Genomic DNA, 15530 nt, shown 5'->3' on the forward strand with positions numbered 1-15530 from the left:
AATCACCATCATATATCAATTGAAAATTAAGACAGGTTACAATTAAAAATTTTTGTACAGTACAGTCATCTCATTTTTAATTCAATTAAAACAATGGTGTCTGGAAATGATACAATTCGACAGATCAGCATAGTAAGACTAAAATATATATTACGTTGTTACTTGATCATCTGCTTGAAATGAGACAATATCTGTCTTCTCTCTCTTCTCCTGCCAGGAGTGTCTCTATAGCAAAAAGGTGAGATTGCTTTGCAATGACCAATTCCAGCAAGACATCCTCGTCCCCTGTGGAAGATGGACCACAGTATGGTGATATGTATGATATGACCTGGACATCAAGCAGCTCTAACGATGACCAAGATAAAGATTTTGATCTTTTTACTTTACTTGTCATCTTCTCACCAATTATTTACATTATTGGACTTGTGGGGAATGGAATTGTCATCTGTCTTCTTGGTTTCCACATTAAAAGGAGCCCCTTCACTACATACATCCTGAACTTGGCTGTTGCTGACTTTGGAGTCCTTCTGTTTCTCAGCCTGAACTACATTTCATTACTAATAATAACCGAAGTGGAAATATATATTTTTCTAATATCTCTCTTGGTTGTGTCATTCATGCATAATACTAGTCAACTTCTAATGACTGCCATCAGCATTGACAGGTGCGTGTCTGTCCTCTTCCCCTTCTGGCATCGATGCCACCGCCCTCCACACTTGTCCACCATTGTGTGTGCGCTAATGTGGATTCTCTCCTTCCTGTCCACAGGAAGTCTAATAATTCTCAACAATTTTGGATATTTATGGATATATTGGGTATATTTTTCTCCCTCTATTGGAGTCGCTGCTCTTTGCCTCCCTCTTGTCACTCTCTCCACCATGATTCTGTTGTTCAAAGTCTTCTGTAAATCACAGCAGCCTCGGAGAGGAAGGCTTCTAACCATCATCTTACTCACTCTCCTCTTCTTCCTAATCTTTGCTTTCCCCCTGAATGCTATTTTGATAATCAATTGTTTTACTTATATGGAATATTTTGATCTAGTATTTTATGGCTTCTTCTGTGCCTGTCTGAACAGCTGTGTCAACCCAGTGATCTATTTCCTGGTTGGGAAGAAGAGGGGTCAACAAAGGCAGAACCTGAAGGTCATCCTCCAAAGGGCGTTTGAGGAGAAGGAAGAGCATAGAGAGGAAGGGGGCACCACATCTCAGACATCAGTGTGACACTTCATAACAGCCAAATGTTTCCTGCTTTGCCAATCACATTGTAGGTGTGAGGATTTCCACATGCTGTTTTGTTTAAAAATACTGGTCACCTAGTTTTGGGTTAGAGAGCCAGTTTGTTTTAGTGGCTAAGTGTGAGGACTCTTATCTGGGAGAACCGGGTTTGATTCCCCACTCCTCCACTTGCACCTGCTGGAATGGCCTTGGGTCAGCCATAGCTCTCATAGACCTTCTTCCCCTGTAGTGGTTAAGTGTGCAGACTCTTATCTGGGAGAACCGGGTTTGATTCCCCACTCCTCCACTTGCAGCTGCTGGAATGGCCTTGGGTCAGCCATAGCTCTCATAGACCTTCTTCCCCTGTAGTGGTTAAGTGCACGGACTCTTACCTGGGAGAACAGGGTTTGATTCCCCACTCCTCCACTTGCAGCTACTGGAATGGCCTTGGGTCAGCCGTAGCTCCCATAGACCTTCTTCTCCTGTAGTGGTTAAGTGTGCAGACTCTTATCTGGGAGAACCGGGTTTGATTCCCCACTCCTCCACTTGCACCTGCTGGAATGGCCTTGGGTCAGCCATAGCTTTTGTAGTCTTTGAAAGGGCAGCTGCTGTAAGAGCTCTCTCAGTCTCACCCACCTCACAGGGTGTCTGTTGTTGGGGGGACGGGATGGTAAAGGAGATTGTGACCTCTCCGAGACTCTGAGATTCATAGTATAGGGTAGGATATGAATCCTATTTCTTCTTCTTCTTCCTATAAGGTTATTAAATATTCTTGATTTATAAATTGACCCCTTGTTGCTTTTGACGAAGGATAATGACACGCTCCAGGTTATGTATGTAGTAAGTTATCTCAAGACCTCCCTGTGAGGAGTCCTGAACCCCAAAGCTTTTTTTTCCCATTCGCTGGGACTTATCCAACAAGAGGTAGAGTGAAGATCTTGTACAAAGTCAGTAAATCATGGTCAAGATTTTTAATCCAATAGTTCTGGTCCTGCATTGTGTCAAGCATGGCTAATTCTGATCAATAACTGATGGTTTTAAGGCCTGACTAAAAGCAGGCCTGAGTAAGATCCCAGAGAACCAAATGCTGTTAGTTTATTATTCTTTCCTCTCTCCTCTCTTGCTTTATGACTGTTAATTAGAGGGAACAAAGCAATCAGTACCTTCCCATGAATCCTTCTCCGGGAGGATGAGCCATCTGGGCAATGCAAGGCCGAATGCCTGATAACGCCCTGGGAATGTATGTAGTTTTGATATTCTATGTGTGAACGCTCCCTTGCTTCCCCTCCCCGTAGGAATCCCTTTGAAGTATATCTTAAAAGTTGTGTATCAATGTATTGGTTTCATTCTTCTCAAGCCACGGCTTGAGCCAAAGTATCGGTTTCTCAATAAACGTAGTCTTTGTATCAACTTCGACTCGTCATTGAGCCCGCATGCTTGACACATTGGCCCAATGAAATCTTCCATCTTTGAACAAAATGGATTTCAGAATCTGTCTCTATAGTTTGCTGTCAATTGTAAGGTGAAAGGCAGGAGGGTGCCAAGGTGGTGATGAATTTAACATTTAGATTTCAATTGTCTAATATGCATTTGACATGCTTTCATGTTTGCAACTGTTTGTTTTAAGTGAGTCTGTTATGCCTAACGGTTTTTGGTTCATCTTTGCAGTACTGAGTGTGTCCTCTTCTGGGGATTGCTATAGAAATACAAGGTAGACTCATGTTTTAATTGGTCTTGCTTATGGACTGCCTATTTATTTGTTTATATAATCTATATTTTCCCCCCATAAATATCTTTCTGATGTTCATATCTATGCTTTTCATACGTAGTTTTATTTCATGTATCTGATTCAGTTTTGCAGTTTACTTTTGTCGTGTACTACCAAAACACGGAAACTATGGACCAGATTAACCACGGACCTTGAAACAATCTGTGAAAGCACACTACAATAGTTATCACAGTTTATAATAATATGCTAATTGCACATTACACAATTCATTGCAGTAAATGAAAATAGAGGGTGGTTTAATGCAGGAGATTTGCCCCGACCTAGTCCCACCTCCCATTCGGATTATGTGAGTTACCAGGTCAATATTTACTGCTACATACTAATTTGTCCTTCTGATTAGGAAAGGAAAGGTCCCCTGTGCAAGCACCAGTCGTTTCCGACTTTGGGGTGACGCTGCTTTCACAACGTTTCACAGCAGACTTTTTATGGGGTGATTTGCCATTGCCTTCCCCAGTCATCTATGCTTCCCCCCCAGCAAGCTGGGTACTCATTTTACCGACCTTGGAAAGATGGAATGCTGCGTCAACCTTGGGCCGGCTACCTGAACCAGCTTTCTCTGGGATAGAACTCAGGTCGTGAGCAGAGAGTTCAGATCACAGTATTTTGTCACACAAGAGATGCAACTCACACACATCTGCTGTGAAACGTGGGTTTTATCTATCATTTTATAAGAGACTTATGTGAATACTAACAGCCTCAGCGTTACAACAGCACTCTATATCTCTGGAAGAGTGCTAGCCAGATGTACAGCCACTGCATGCGTGCACCATCTTGGCCATTGCAGTGGAAGAAGTCGCGCCACCAGGAACTGTCCGGGCAAGTGGTTTCCAGCCTTGACCATGAAAGACATGTTGGTAGGCTAACATCATCAGCGACCATCTTCCTGCAATTTTGGACTCCATGACAGAGAAGCGAGAGGCTCACGTACTCAACAGCTGTTATATCTACATAAGGTAATCAAGTTTATTTTAGGCATGGATCCTGCCAGACTGCCTAAGCTTTTGTCCAGAGGAACCCAAGACAAAAGATGATGCCAGCAGAAGAATAAAGAAGAGGAAGACCAGCTTCACCTAGAGCCAGAATTCTTTGTATAAATCGGGTGTCACCTTAGGTACCAATTTGGCTCTCTATTGTCACCTTTAGATAAGTTTGGATAGCTTGTTTAATCACCTCCACCCAATACCTCCACCCATGCCTTGCCTCAACTGTCACACTAGAGCCTCCCCCTTACTCATTGAGAGCCAGTTTGGTGTAGTGGTTAAGTGTGCAGACTCTTATCTGGGAGAACCGGGTTTGATTCCCCACTCCTCCACTCGCACCTGCTGGAATGGCCTTGGGTCAGCCATAGCTCTGGCAGAGGTTGTCCTTGAAAGGGCAGCTGCTGTGAGAGCCCTCTCCAGCCCCACCCACTTCACAGGGTGTTTGTTGTGGGGGAGGAAGGTAAAGTAGATTGTGAGCCGCTCTGAGACTCTTCGGAGTGGAGGGCGGGATATAAATCCAATATCTTCTTCTTCTACCTGGACACCCAACCAGGTAACCTGGGCCAGGTCCGCTCATTGGCTGGTTATGGGCATCCAATCAGGTACCTAGAATAGACTGGCCACTGCCCACCACACTAGCCGAGCCCCTATAGTCACTTCGGAGCCTCCCCTTTTCCGAGTTAACACACCACGTGACACCGCATAATGCCCCATGTGACCCAGCATCATAATCCTCTTGCCCTCCTACCCCCTAAGGGCTTAAAGAAGACCTTATATAACCTACATCCCACACGTGTGCATCAGACAGTACCACATACCCTGCTGTTAGATACGCCCCCGATACCTTATTTATTTTTATTCGATTTATATCCCGCCCTACCCCACCGAGGCGGGCTCAGTTGTGGGTCCTGATCAGTTGAGGGTCCTGATCAGTTGAGGGTCCATCCCCCATCTCCTTTTTCATCACCATTGGAGCCTTGCTCAAAGACTACGATAAGGTAATTATTTGTCCATCCTTGCGTTCACCCCTGTCTATTTCAACCCTATCTTTATTAGGACTGTACGTGTGTTGTGCGACTTTATACCCTTGTATGTTTGCCTTTATTCTATAATAAAACCCCTTTATTATATTATATTGCCTCGTTATTGGGTAACTTCCAAAGCAGACGCTTTCTGCATAAACAGGTTTTTAGATCTCGCTGTAAGGCTGATTGCCCTCCACTCTAAATCCCCCCAAATCCTGTTTTTAAGGCAATTGGCTTAACAATGTGTTTTGGTTATTTTCTCATTTTTGTGGGGAAAAATAATAGAAAATCTGTCAAATCTTACACTTCAGCCAAATTCTCACAGGGGGGGTTGAACAAGGGAGCCCAGAAGCAAGTATTTTTTTGGAGGGAGGGGGTAAGAAAGAAAGAACACAATAAAGTTTAGAGGTTCCAGAGCTCCGCTCCTGTGACCTTCTACCCAAAATGAGGCCTGCCTAGAGGTGGAGGGGGGTGTGGTGAATCACCCCCTCCTCAAAGAAGAAGCAGGAAGTTTGGTGGGAGAAAAATAACTCAGGCGAAAGTGCCAAGAACCAACCCTCTCGCTGTTCTCCCTATTCAAATTGCAGACCTAGCTCTCTCCTGATTGTATTGCCTTCATTTCTTTAACTGTTCATAACGCTCACTTCTATGTTCACTCTGGCTCATGCCTTCTAGCATGGAGCTAGAAGACAGCAGTGCCCAGGGGTGGAATTCGAGCAGGAGCTCCTTTGCATTTTAGGCCACACCTCCTGATATAGCCAATCCTCCAAGAGCTTACCAAAAAAGAGCCTTGTAAGCTCTTGGAGGACTGGCTACATTGGGGTGTGTGGCCTAATATGAACAGGAGCTCCTGCTTGAATTCCACCCCCAGGGCACTGCTGTCTTCCACTAACCTCCTTTGCCCCCAAACAAAGGGACTGCATTTAGTAAAAACAGAATTCTTCTTAGCTATTGTCTGACTGTAATTATGTACTGCTATGCTGCTTGTATCAGAAAACTCATTTCTCAGGACTGTCTGGGTTTTTTCTAAATTTTCCTCCAATTTCCCTCGGGTTTTGTATTCTTCCCTTTTATGCCAATAAAGGTTGCGTGTTTGTCTGTAAAAACAAAACCAGTTTTTGGAATGCAAACCCAAATCTCACCGGTTCCCTTGTGTACATTCCAGAATACCTTTACCTTTTTATCCTGTATATCCCTCACCTGGGTAGCCCAGGCTAACCTGACCTCATAGGATCGCCAAAGCTAAGCATTTAGGAAGGAAAAATCCAATGCATGGTTATAGGATGGGGGAGACTTGCCTTAGCAGTAGTATGTGTGAAAAGGATCTAGGTCTTAGTGGATTATACACTGAACATGAGTCAACAGTGTGAAGTGGTGGCTAAAAAGGCAAATGCAATTTTGGACTGTATCAACAGAAGTATAGTGTCCAGATCATGTGATGTGATGGTATTGCTTTACTCTGCTCTGGCAAGACCTCACTTGGAGTATTGTGTTCATTTTTGTGCACCACATTTTAAGAAGGATGTAGACAAGCTGGAATGGGTCCAGAGGAGGGTGACAAAGACGGTGAGGGATTTGGAGACCAAATCCTATGAGAAAAGGCTGAAGGAGTTGGGGATGTTTAGCCTGAAGAGGAGGTGGCTGAGAGGTGATATGATCACCATCTTCAAGTACTTGAAGGGTTGTCATATAGAGCAGGGATAGCTAATGATAGCTCTCCAGATGTTTTTTGCCTACAACTTCCATCAGCCCCAGCCATCAGCCATGTTGGCTGGGGCTGATGGGACTTGTACACCAAAAAACATCTGGAGAGCTACTGTTGGCCACTCCTGATATAGAGGATGGTGTGGAATTGTTTTCTGTGGCCCCGGAAGGTAGAACCAGAACCAAAGGGTTGAAATCAAATCAAAAGAGTTTCCTGCTCAACATTAGAAAGAACTTCCTGACCGTTAGAGCGATTCCTCAGTGGAACAGGCTTCCTCAGGAGATGGTGGACTCTCCTTCCTTGGAGGTTTTTAAACAGAGGCTAGATGGCCATCTGACAGCAATGAAGATCCTGTGAATTTAGGGGGAGGTGTTTGTGAGTTTCCTGCATTGTGCAGGAGGTTGGACTAGATGACCCTGGAGATCCCTTCCAATTCTATGATTCTAAGCAGGATCGGCCATGGCTAATAAACGGATGGGCGACCTCCAAGGAAAAACATGATATGGAGGCAAACAACAACAAACCACCTGTGGATGTCTCTTGCCTTGAAAACCCTACTGGGTCGCCATGAGTCAGCTGTGAGCTTGTTTGGAGGTCTGGAGAGCCAGTTTGGTGTAGTGGTTAAGTGTGTGGACTCTTCTCTGGGAGAACCGGGTTTGATTCCCCACTTCTCCACTTGTTCCTGCTAGCATGGCCTTGGGTCAGCCATAGCTCTGGCAGAGGTTGTCCTTGAAAGGGCAGCTGCTGTGAGAGCCCTCTCAGCCCCACCCACCTCACAGGGTGTCTGTTGTGAGGGAGGAAGGTAAAGGAGATTGCGAGCCACTCTGAGACTCTTCAAAGTGGAGGGTGGGATATAAATCCACTATCTTCATCTACCTCACAGGGTGTCTGTTGTGGGGGAGGAAGGTAAAGGAGATTGTGAGCTGCTCTGAGACTCTTCGGAGTGGAGGGCGGGATATAAATCCAATATCTTCATCTACCTCACAGGGTGTCTGTTGTGGGGGGGGGGAGGTAAAGGAGGTTGTGAGACGCTCTGAGACTCTTCGGAGTGGAGGGCGGGATATAAATCCAACATCTTCTTCTTCTAGGAAAGGGAGTGCAGCTATCATATACCCTTGACCGAAGAATGGTACACTCCTTCTATCTGGAATGGTCATCCTCTTCCAGTGAGCATGCAGCTTCAGGTGGGATGCACATGGAGAGGTAAGGGAAGTAGGAGACACCCGCCTAGCCAACGAGATCAGCCAAATCAACCCTGGCAATCAATGGGGTGACAGGTGTTGCAGCCAGATCACCCTCTATGCCAATAAAGGTATTTGGATTGGATTGGAGTCAGCTGTCACTTGAAGGAAGAAACAACAGCAAGATATTTTAATAATGAAAATTCAGTGAAAATTCAAGAGAATCATGCAGGTGCATCAAAGTAGCTCAAGGAAGCAGCAAATCAGAGTTGGGCTTTTGAATCAAATGGGCAAGAATGGGAAATCTAATAGCAACCCAGTTCCCAACCAGCATTCTACCACAAGCAGAACAAACTCTGAGTCCAGTGACATCTTTAAGACAATAAAGTTAATTATACACTTCATCCTGAAAGCTACTACCCAGAATTAAACAGTGGACTATTGTTCTATTGCTTCAACGCAACATGGCTACCCATTTGAACATAAGAACATAAGAGAAGCCATGTTGGATCAGGCCAGTGGCCCATCCAGTCCAACATTCTGTGTCACATAAGAACATAAGAGAAGCCATGTTGGATCAGGCCAATGGCCCATCCAGTCCAACACTCTGTGTCACATAAGAACATAAGAGAAGCCATGTTGGATCAGGCAAATGGCCCATCCAGTCCAACACTCTGTGTCACACAGTGGCCAAAAAACAAAACAAAACCAAGTGCCATCAGGAGGTTCACAATTGGGGCTAGAATCCCTTCCACTTTGCCCCCCCCAAGCACCAAGAATACAGAGGATAATAATGATAATAATAATGATAATGATGATGATGATAATAATAATAATAATAATAATAATAATAATAATAATAATAATAATAATAATAATAATAATAATAATAATAATAATATTCTTATATCCCGCCCTCCCCCGCCGAAGCGGGCTCAGGGCGGCTCACCTGACATGGCATCACTGCCCTAGACAGTTCCAATAATATGCTGTGGTTAATAGCCACTGATGGACCTTTGTTCCATATTTTTTATCCAAGTAAGTTCTAGGAGGTTTGGCTACATCAGGGAGGTGTGGCCTAATATGCAACGGAGTTCCTGCTACAAAAAAAAAACATATAAAAACATGAATTTATCAATTACTGTCCCAGGCATGACTTTTTCAAGCTGCGTCTTTTTGTTTATAACTCATATTTCTGATTGAAACTCATTCATCTCAGCATCGCCTAACAGTTTTATCACCTTTAATCTTTTAAAGGTATTTTACAACAACAATGTAAGTAAGTAAGTAAGTAAGTAAGTTTTATTCTTATATCCCGCCCTCCCCTGCCAAAGGCGGGCTCAGGGCGGCTCACAGACATGGCACGCCATGATTTAGATAAAATACAAGATAAACAATGATTTAAAATACATTTCAATTACATAAATTAATTAAAACAGATAAAACAGGTGCTATAACTACTATCAATGTATATCGAAGAAGAAGATATTGGATTTATACCCCAGCCTTCACTTGAATCTCTGAGTCTCACAGCGCTTTACAATCTCCTTTACCTTTCTCCCCCACAACAGACACCCTTTGAGGTGGGTGGGGCTGAGAGAACTCTCACAGAAGCTGCCCTTGCAAGGACAGCTCTGTGAGAGCTATGGCTGACCCAAGGCCATTCCATGCAAGTGGAGGAGTGGGGAATCAAACCCGGTTCTCCCAGATAAGAGTCCGCACACTTAACCACTACACCAAACTGGCTCTCTATTGTCTTATAGGCTCATAAAATTAGTGTTCTGGTATTCAATAAACAGGATCCAATTTCTTTTAAAAAATTCTATTTCATAAAGATTCTCTTCTCTCTCATTGACCATAAGTCATCTTTGTCAAAACTGCCACATTCCAGCTTCTCATGTACGACTCCATAATTGATGGTGGATTCCCAGCAACTTGCTATATACTTTCTAGCCAAGGTCAGCAAAGATGTAACAAGCTGTGTCTCATCCATCCTGACATAACCTATAATTAAGCCCAACAAAAATGCCTTAGGGTCCATTTCATATACTGTAATATCCTTATCATTTCCCCGCTTCCAATAAAGTATAATTAATGAAGACTTTCAAAGTGCGCAGAGCCGGTCTCAGGAGTTCGATGATATCAATAATTTGCATCATTTCAACCAGAAATATGTTTTGATCTCATTGGAGATAAGTACCATTTCCACTGGAGTTTCCCCACATAGTTACACTTGTCACACAAATGCATAAAGCTGATTTATATGGAATCAGACCATGAGAACATAAGAGAAGCCATATTGGTTCAGGCCAACGGCCCATCCAATCCAACACTCTGTGTCACACAGTGACCAAAAAAAATAGGTGCAATCAGGAGGTCCACCAGTGGGGCCAGAACCATAGAAGCCCTCCCACTGTGGCCCCCCAAGCACCAAGAATACAGAGCATCCTTGCCTCAGACATAAGAACATAAGAGAAGCCTTGTTGGATCAGGCCAATGGCCCATTCAGTCCAATATACTGTGTTACACAGTGGCCAAAACCCCCAGGTGCCATCAGGAGGTTCACTAGTGGGACCAGGACACTAGAAGCCCTTCCACTGTTGCCCCCCACCCCCACAAGCACCAAGAATACAGAGCATCACTTGCCCCAGACGTTGGGCGTTTTCGCACAGGGCTTACCCTGGCAGAGGTTGTCCTTGAAAGGGCAGCCGCTGTGAGAGCCCTCTCCAGCCCCACCCACCTCACAGGGTGTCTGTTGTGGGGGAGGAAGGTAAAGGAGATTGTGAGCCGCTCTGAGACTCTTCGGAGTGGAGGGCGGGATATAAATCCAATATCTTCATCTACCTCACAGGGTGTCTGTTGTGGGGGAGGAAGGTAAAGGAGATTGTGAGCCGCTCTGAGACTCTTCGGAGTGGAGGGCGGGATATAAATCCAATATCTTCTTCTTCCATTGTGACTGCTCTTTGGGGTTTGCGGCATGAGAAAGACAGATTATATACTTTTAAGGGAAACTTTATATGCCAGACACCCACTCAAGGCAGGTAACCAAGTAAAAAAGAGACAATAAAATCATTTTAAAAAATGACAACATAGGGACTAGCAGTATTGAAACAAACCAGGACTTAGAGAGAGAGAGAGAGAGAGAGAGAGAGCGCCAAAGCACAGACACTGAACTTAAGTAGTGACCACAGATCTATAACAAATTCCTTTATAGAATCATAGAGTTGGAAAGGACCTCCAGGGTCATCTAGTCTCAACCCCCTGCACAATACAGGAAACTCATACCCGGTAGCAATGTCTCATTAATTAGGTCTCATGCAACTACTGAGTAAAGCATACAAATGACCATAGATTTGGGACAAGTCTGTATATATTAAGGACTCAGGTACTTGAGCTGAGACCTTTTTCAGGTACTTGACAAACAAGGACTGTAGGAACATTTAGGGGAGTCACAGTCTGTTGCATTTAAAAGTTAGGGAACTGAGATCTGGAGACTCCACCTTTGGGGCTTATTGATGTAAGTAGAGAAGGCAGTTTCTCCAGTGTGGGGGACTAATCAACAGTGTACAAAATGCCCGCCATTTTCAGTCTTTGGTTCAGGAGACAAATGCCCCATACCCCACTAGACAGCCTCTGGTTTGGAAAAAGCTCCTACGGTTGGCAATGCACAATTGTATGACGTGGTTGTAGAAGGTGGCACAGTGGAGTTCATAGTAGTAGATTGCTCCCCTTCTTCCGCTTCATATGCTTCTTCTTTGAAAAATTTCTGGAACGTAGCCTTCAAAGTTCTCCTGGCTGGGCCAGCTTTCAGTATCCCGACGAAAAAGTAAATGATTGGGTTGATGCTGCTGTTGATAGCTTTGAGGAGGAGGAGAAACGAGGGCACCGTCTCCTTCTCTTTCGCCACGTCGGTGAAGACACCACGAGGAACCATGGTGATGATGAAAAAACTCAGGGAAATCAAAACGGCCATGAGCAGCTTTCCTCGCTGGCGCAGTTGAGGGGTAGAGCAGACCTTAAACAACAGCACCCCTGTGGACAAAACCACGAGGACATAAATAATTGTGAAGGCAACGACGTTGCTTGTGAGGTCGTTGTAACAAAAACGGGAAAAGAACGATAGACCTTCCATCAGACAGGACAGTGCCCAGAGACAGGCAGTTGCCGTTGCGAGCAAGGTCTTTGAACGGTGACTTCGGTGCCAGATCGGAAAGAGGACTGCCGTGCATCGATCGATGCTGATGATCATAAGGAAATTAGCGCTGGCGTAATGCATGAAGGCATAGACATTATGCAAACACAGATGTATGATATATACGGCATGGTGTAACGGTCCGTGTGCCCTGACACCGAAAAAGAGTAGAACATTCGTGCAAAGAGCCAAGAGGACACCAAAGTCAGCCGCGGATAAATTTGTGATGAACACAAAAGGGTTCCTCTTTGTGTTGGAACTGAGAAACCAAAGGACAGTCCCGTTCCCGAGCAGTCCGATTATGCAGATGAAGACAATGAAAACCTGCTCTATATTGGGTCCAGAATTCTCTACGTAGAGAAATGGAAAATAATCAGATATATTCTGTGAGGATTTAAGTCGATCGTAGTTTCCACATTTCATGATGTTAGCTATGAGAATTGACTCCTCCTATGGAGAAAACAAAGGAACATTAAGTGACACATATGAATGAAGAGTCTCAGAGCGGCTCACAATCTCCTTTACCTTCCCCCCCCCCCAAACAGACACCCTGTGAGGTAGATGAAGATATTGGATTTATATCCCGTCCTCCACTCCGAAGAGTCTCAGAGCGGCTCACAATCTCCTTTACCTCCCCCCCCCCACAACAGACACCCTGTGAGGTAGATGAAGATATTGGATTTATATCCCACGCTCCACTCCAAAGAGTCTGTGAGCGGCTCACAATCTCCTTTACCTTCCACCCCCACAGCAGACACCCTGTGAGGTAGATGAAGATATTGGATTTATATCCCGCCCTCCACTCCGAAGAGTCTCAGAGCAGCTCACAATCTCCTTTCCCTTCCTCCCCCACAGCAGACACCCTGTGAGGTAGATGAAGATATTGGATTTATATCCCACCCTCCACTCCGAAGAGTTTCAGAGCGGCTCACGATCTCCTTTACCTTCCCCCCCCCCCCACAACAGACACCCTGTGAGGTAGATGAAGATATTGGATTTATATCCCACGCTCCACTACGAAGAGTCTCAGAGTGGCTCACAATCTCCTTTTCTTTCCTCCCCCACAACAGACACCCTGTGAGGTAGATGAAGATATTGGATTTATATCACGTCCTCCACTCCGAAGAGTCTCAGAGCAGCTCACAATCTCCTTTACCTTCCTCCCCCACAACAGACACCCTGTGAGGTAGATGAAGATATTGGATTTATATCCCGCCCTCCACTCCGAAGAGTCTCAGAGCAGCTCACAATCTCCTTTACCTTCCTCCCCCACAACAGACACCCTGTGAGGTAGATGAAGATACTGGATTTATATCCCGCCCTCCACTCCGAAGAGTCTCAGAGCAGCTCACAATCTCCTTTCCCTTCCTCCCCTACAACAGACACCCTGTGAGGTGGGTGGGGCTGGAGAGGGCTCTCCCAGCAGCTGCCCTTTCAAGGACAACCTCTGCCAGAGCTAAGGCTGTCCCAAGGCCATTCCAGCAGGTGCAAGTGGAGGAGTGGGGAATCAAACCCAGTACTCCTAGATAAGAGTCCGCACACTTAACCACTACACCAAACTGGCTCTCCACTCTCCAGAAGAAGGAACAAGGTTAGAAAGCCAGGCTGGAACAAAAGAGAAGTGCATCATGTCTTTACAAAAACACAGCGCATGAAGTATACTTTGGAGAAATCCTCTTGTCATTGAGCCAGGTTTTTAAGTACTGCACGGAATGATCAAAGTGCTTTATAAAAAATGATACACACACGCAATGCTACAGACAGGGCTGCACACTTGATGGTTTGTCAATCACTGTTATCAAATAAGGAAAAAGTCCAAGAAGGGAAGCGCAAAGTCCAGAGGTGTCGAACTCATTTGTCCAGAGATGTTGAACTATCACAGGGGTGGCTAAACCTTAGCTTGGGAGCCACATGTGGCTCCTTTACACATATTGTGTGCCTTCTGAAGCCCCCCACCCCACCCCATTGGCTGGCTTGGAGAAGGCTTTTCTCTCTCCAAGACAAGCCAAAAAGCAACTTGGAGAATGCATCTGAAGTTGCTTTCTTTCTACCTCCCCATCCCAATCTATTTTCCTTCCTTCCTTCCTTCCTTCCTTCCTTCCTTCCTTCCTTCCTTCCTTCCTTCCTTCCTTCCTTCCTTCCTTCCTTCCTTCCTTCCTTCCTTCCCCCCATCTAAATTATATCAGCTCAATATCTACCTTAAAATGCTTCTTGAATTGTGTCATACTAAAACCTTACTTCCATCATACTTTTTAAATTACTTTCTTCTATGTGGCCATAGTGAACCACAAACCAAACTACAAACCAGTGAATCGGTGGCATGATGATTTCCTCCCTCCCTCCCTTCCTTCCTTTGTCTTGTGGCTCTCAGACACCTGATGTTCATGTCTTGTGGCTCTCAAAAGCTGAGGTTTATTCTATGTAGCTCATGTTAAGAAAGTTTGGCCACCCCTGAACTATCATCTGTTATGAGGGCCAGATCTGACATAAATGTCACTTTGTTAGGCTGGGCCATGTATATAACACGAGATACTGCAGATGTAAACTTTCTAAAGATGATTTCGGAATGACGACAACAGAGGGCTGGTGTTTTTTTTTAAAGCAGGAATGCTCAGGAACGCAGTTTTGGCTGTCTTGGTATCAGGGGTGTGTGGCTTAACATGCAAATTAGTTCCTGCTAGCCTTTTTCTACCAAAGAAAAGCTCGCTGCAAAACAATTGGTGACATCAGGGGTGTGGCCTAATAAGCAAATGAGGCCCTGCTGGGTTTTTGTTTTCTACAAAAAAGTCCTGTATGAAACAATGGTGATGTGAGTGGGTGTGGCCTAATATGTAAATGAGGCCCTGCTAGGCTTCTTCTACAAAAAAGTCCTGTATGAAACAATGGTGATGTGCATGGGTGTGGCCTAATATGTAAATGAGGCCCTGCTAGGCTTCTTCTACAAAAAAGCCCTGTGTGAAACAATGGTGATGTGAGTGGGTGTGGCCTAATATGTAAATGAGGCCCTGCTAGGCTTCTTCTAAAAAAAAGCCCTGTGTGAAACAATGGTGATGCGAGTGGGTGTGGCCTAATATGTAAATGAGGCCCTGGTAGGCTTCTTCTACAAAAAGCCCTGTGTGAAACAATGGTGATGTGAGTGGGTGTGGCCTAATATGCAGATGAGTTCCTGCTGGGTTTTTTATGCAGGTTAGAAGCAGGGGAGGAATTCTAGCAGGACCTCCTTTGCACATTCAACTTCTCTGAGTGCTGTTGAGTTATCTGTTTTTAAAATGTTTTTCGTGTATTTTATTGTTTTATCATATGTTGTACTCTGCCCTGAGCTCTATGGAGAATGGTGGAATAGAAATATACTAAAATAAATAAAATAAAATAAAAATACTAGGCCATACCCCCCTGATGTAGCCAATCCTCCAAGAGTTTACAAGGCTCTTTTTTGTAAGCTCT

At 44.7% G+C, this 15530-nt stretch overlaps 2 protein-coding genes across 2 annotated transcripts; one reads left to right on the forward strand and one right to left on the reverse strand.

The window, feature by feature from the left end:
* The first annotated feature begins 254 nt into the window (after positions 1-254).
* On the forward strand, positions 255-1220 carry LOC132574861 (mas-related G-protein coupled receptor member H-like). Its single transcript, XM_060243092.1, has one exon. The coding sequence runs from the start codon at positions 255-257 to the stop codon at positions 1218-1220; it is 966 nt and encodes a 321-aa protein (XP_060099075.1).
* Positions 1221-11516: 10296 nt separating this feature from the next.
* Positions 11517-12509, reverse strand: LOC132574862 (mas-related G-protein coupled receptor member H-like). Its single transcript, XM_060243093.1, has one exon. The coding sequence runs from the start codon at positions 12507-12509 to the stop codon at positions 11517-11519; it is 993 nt and encodes a 330-aa protein (XP_060099076.1).
* Between the last annotated feature and the right edge of the window lie 3021 nt (positions 12510-15530).

Source organism: Heteronotia binoei, chromosome 7 (assembly GCF_032191835.1).
Source record: "Heteronotia binoei isolate CCM8104 ecotype False Entrance Well chromosome 7, APGP_CSIRO_Hbin_v1, whole genome shotgun sequence".
Lineage (NCBI taxonomy): Eukaryota > Metazoa > Chordata > Lepidosauria > Squamata > Gekkonidae > Heteronotia > Heteronotia binoei.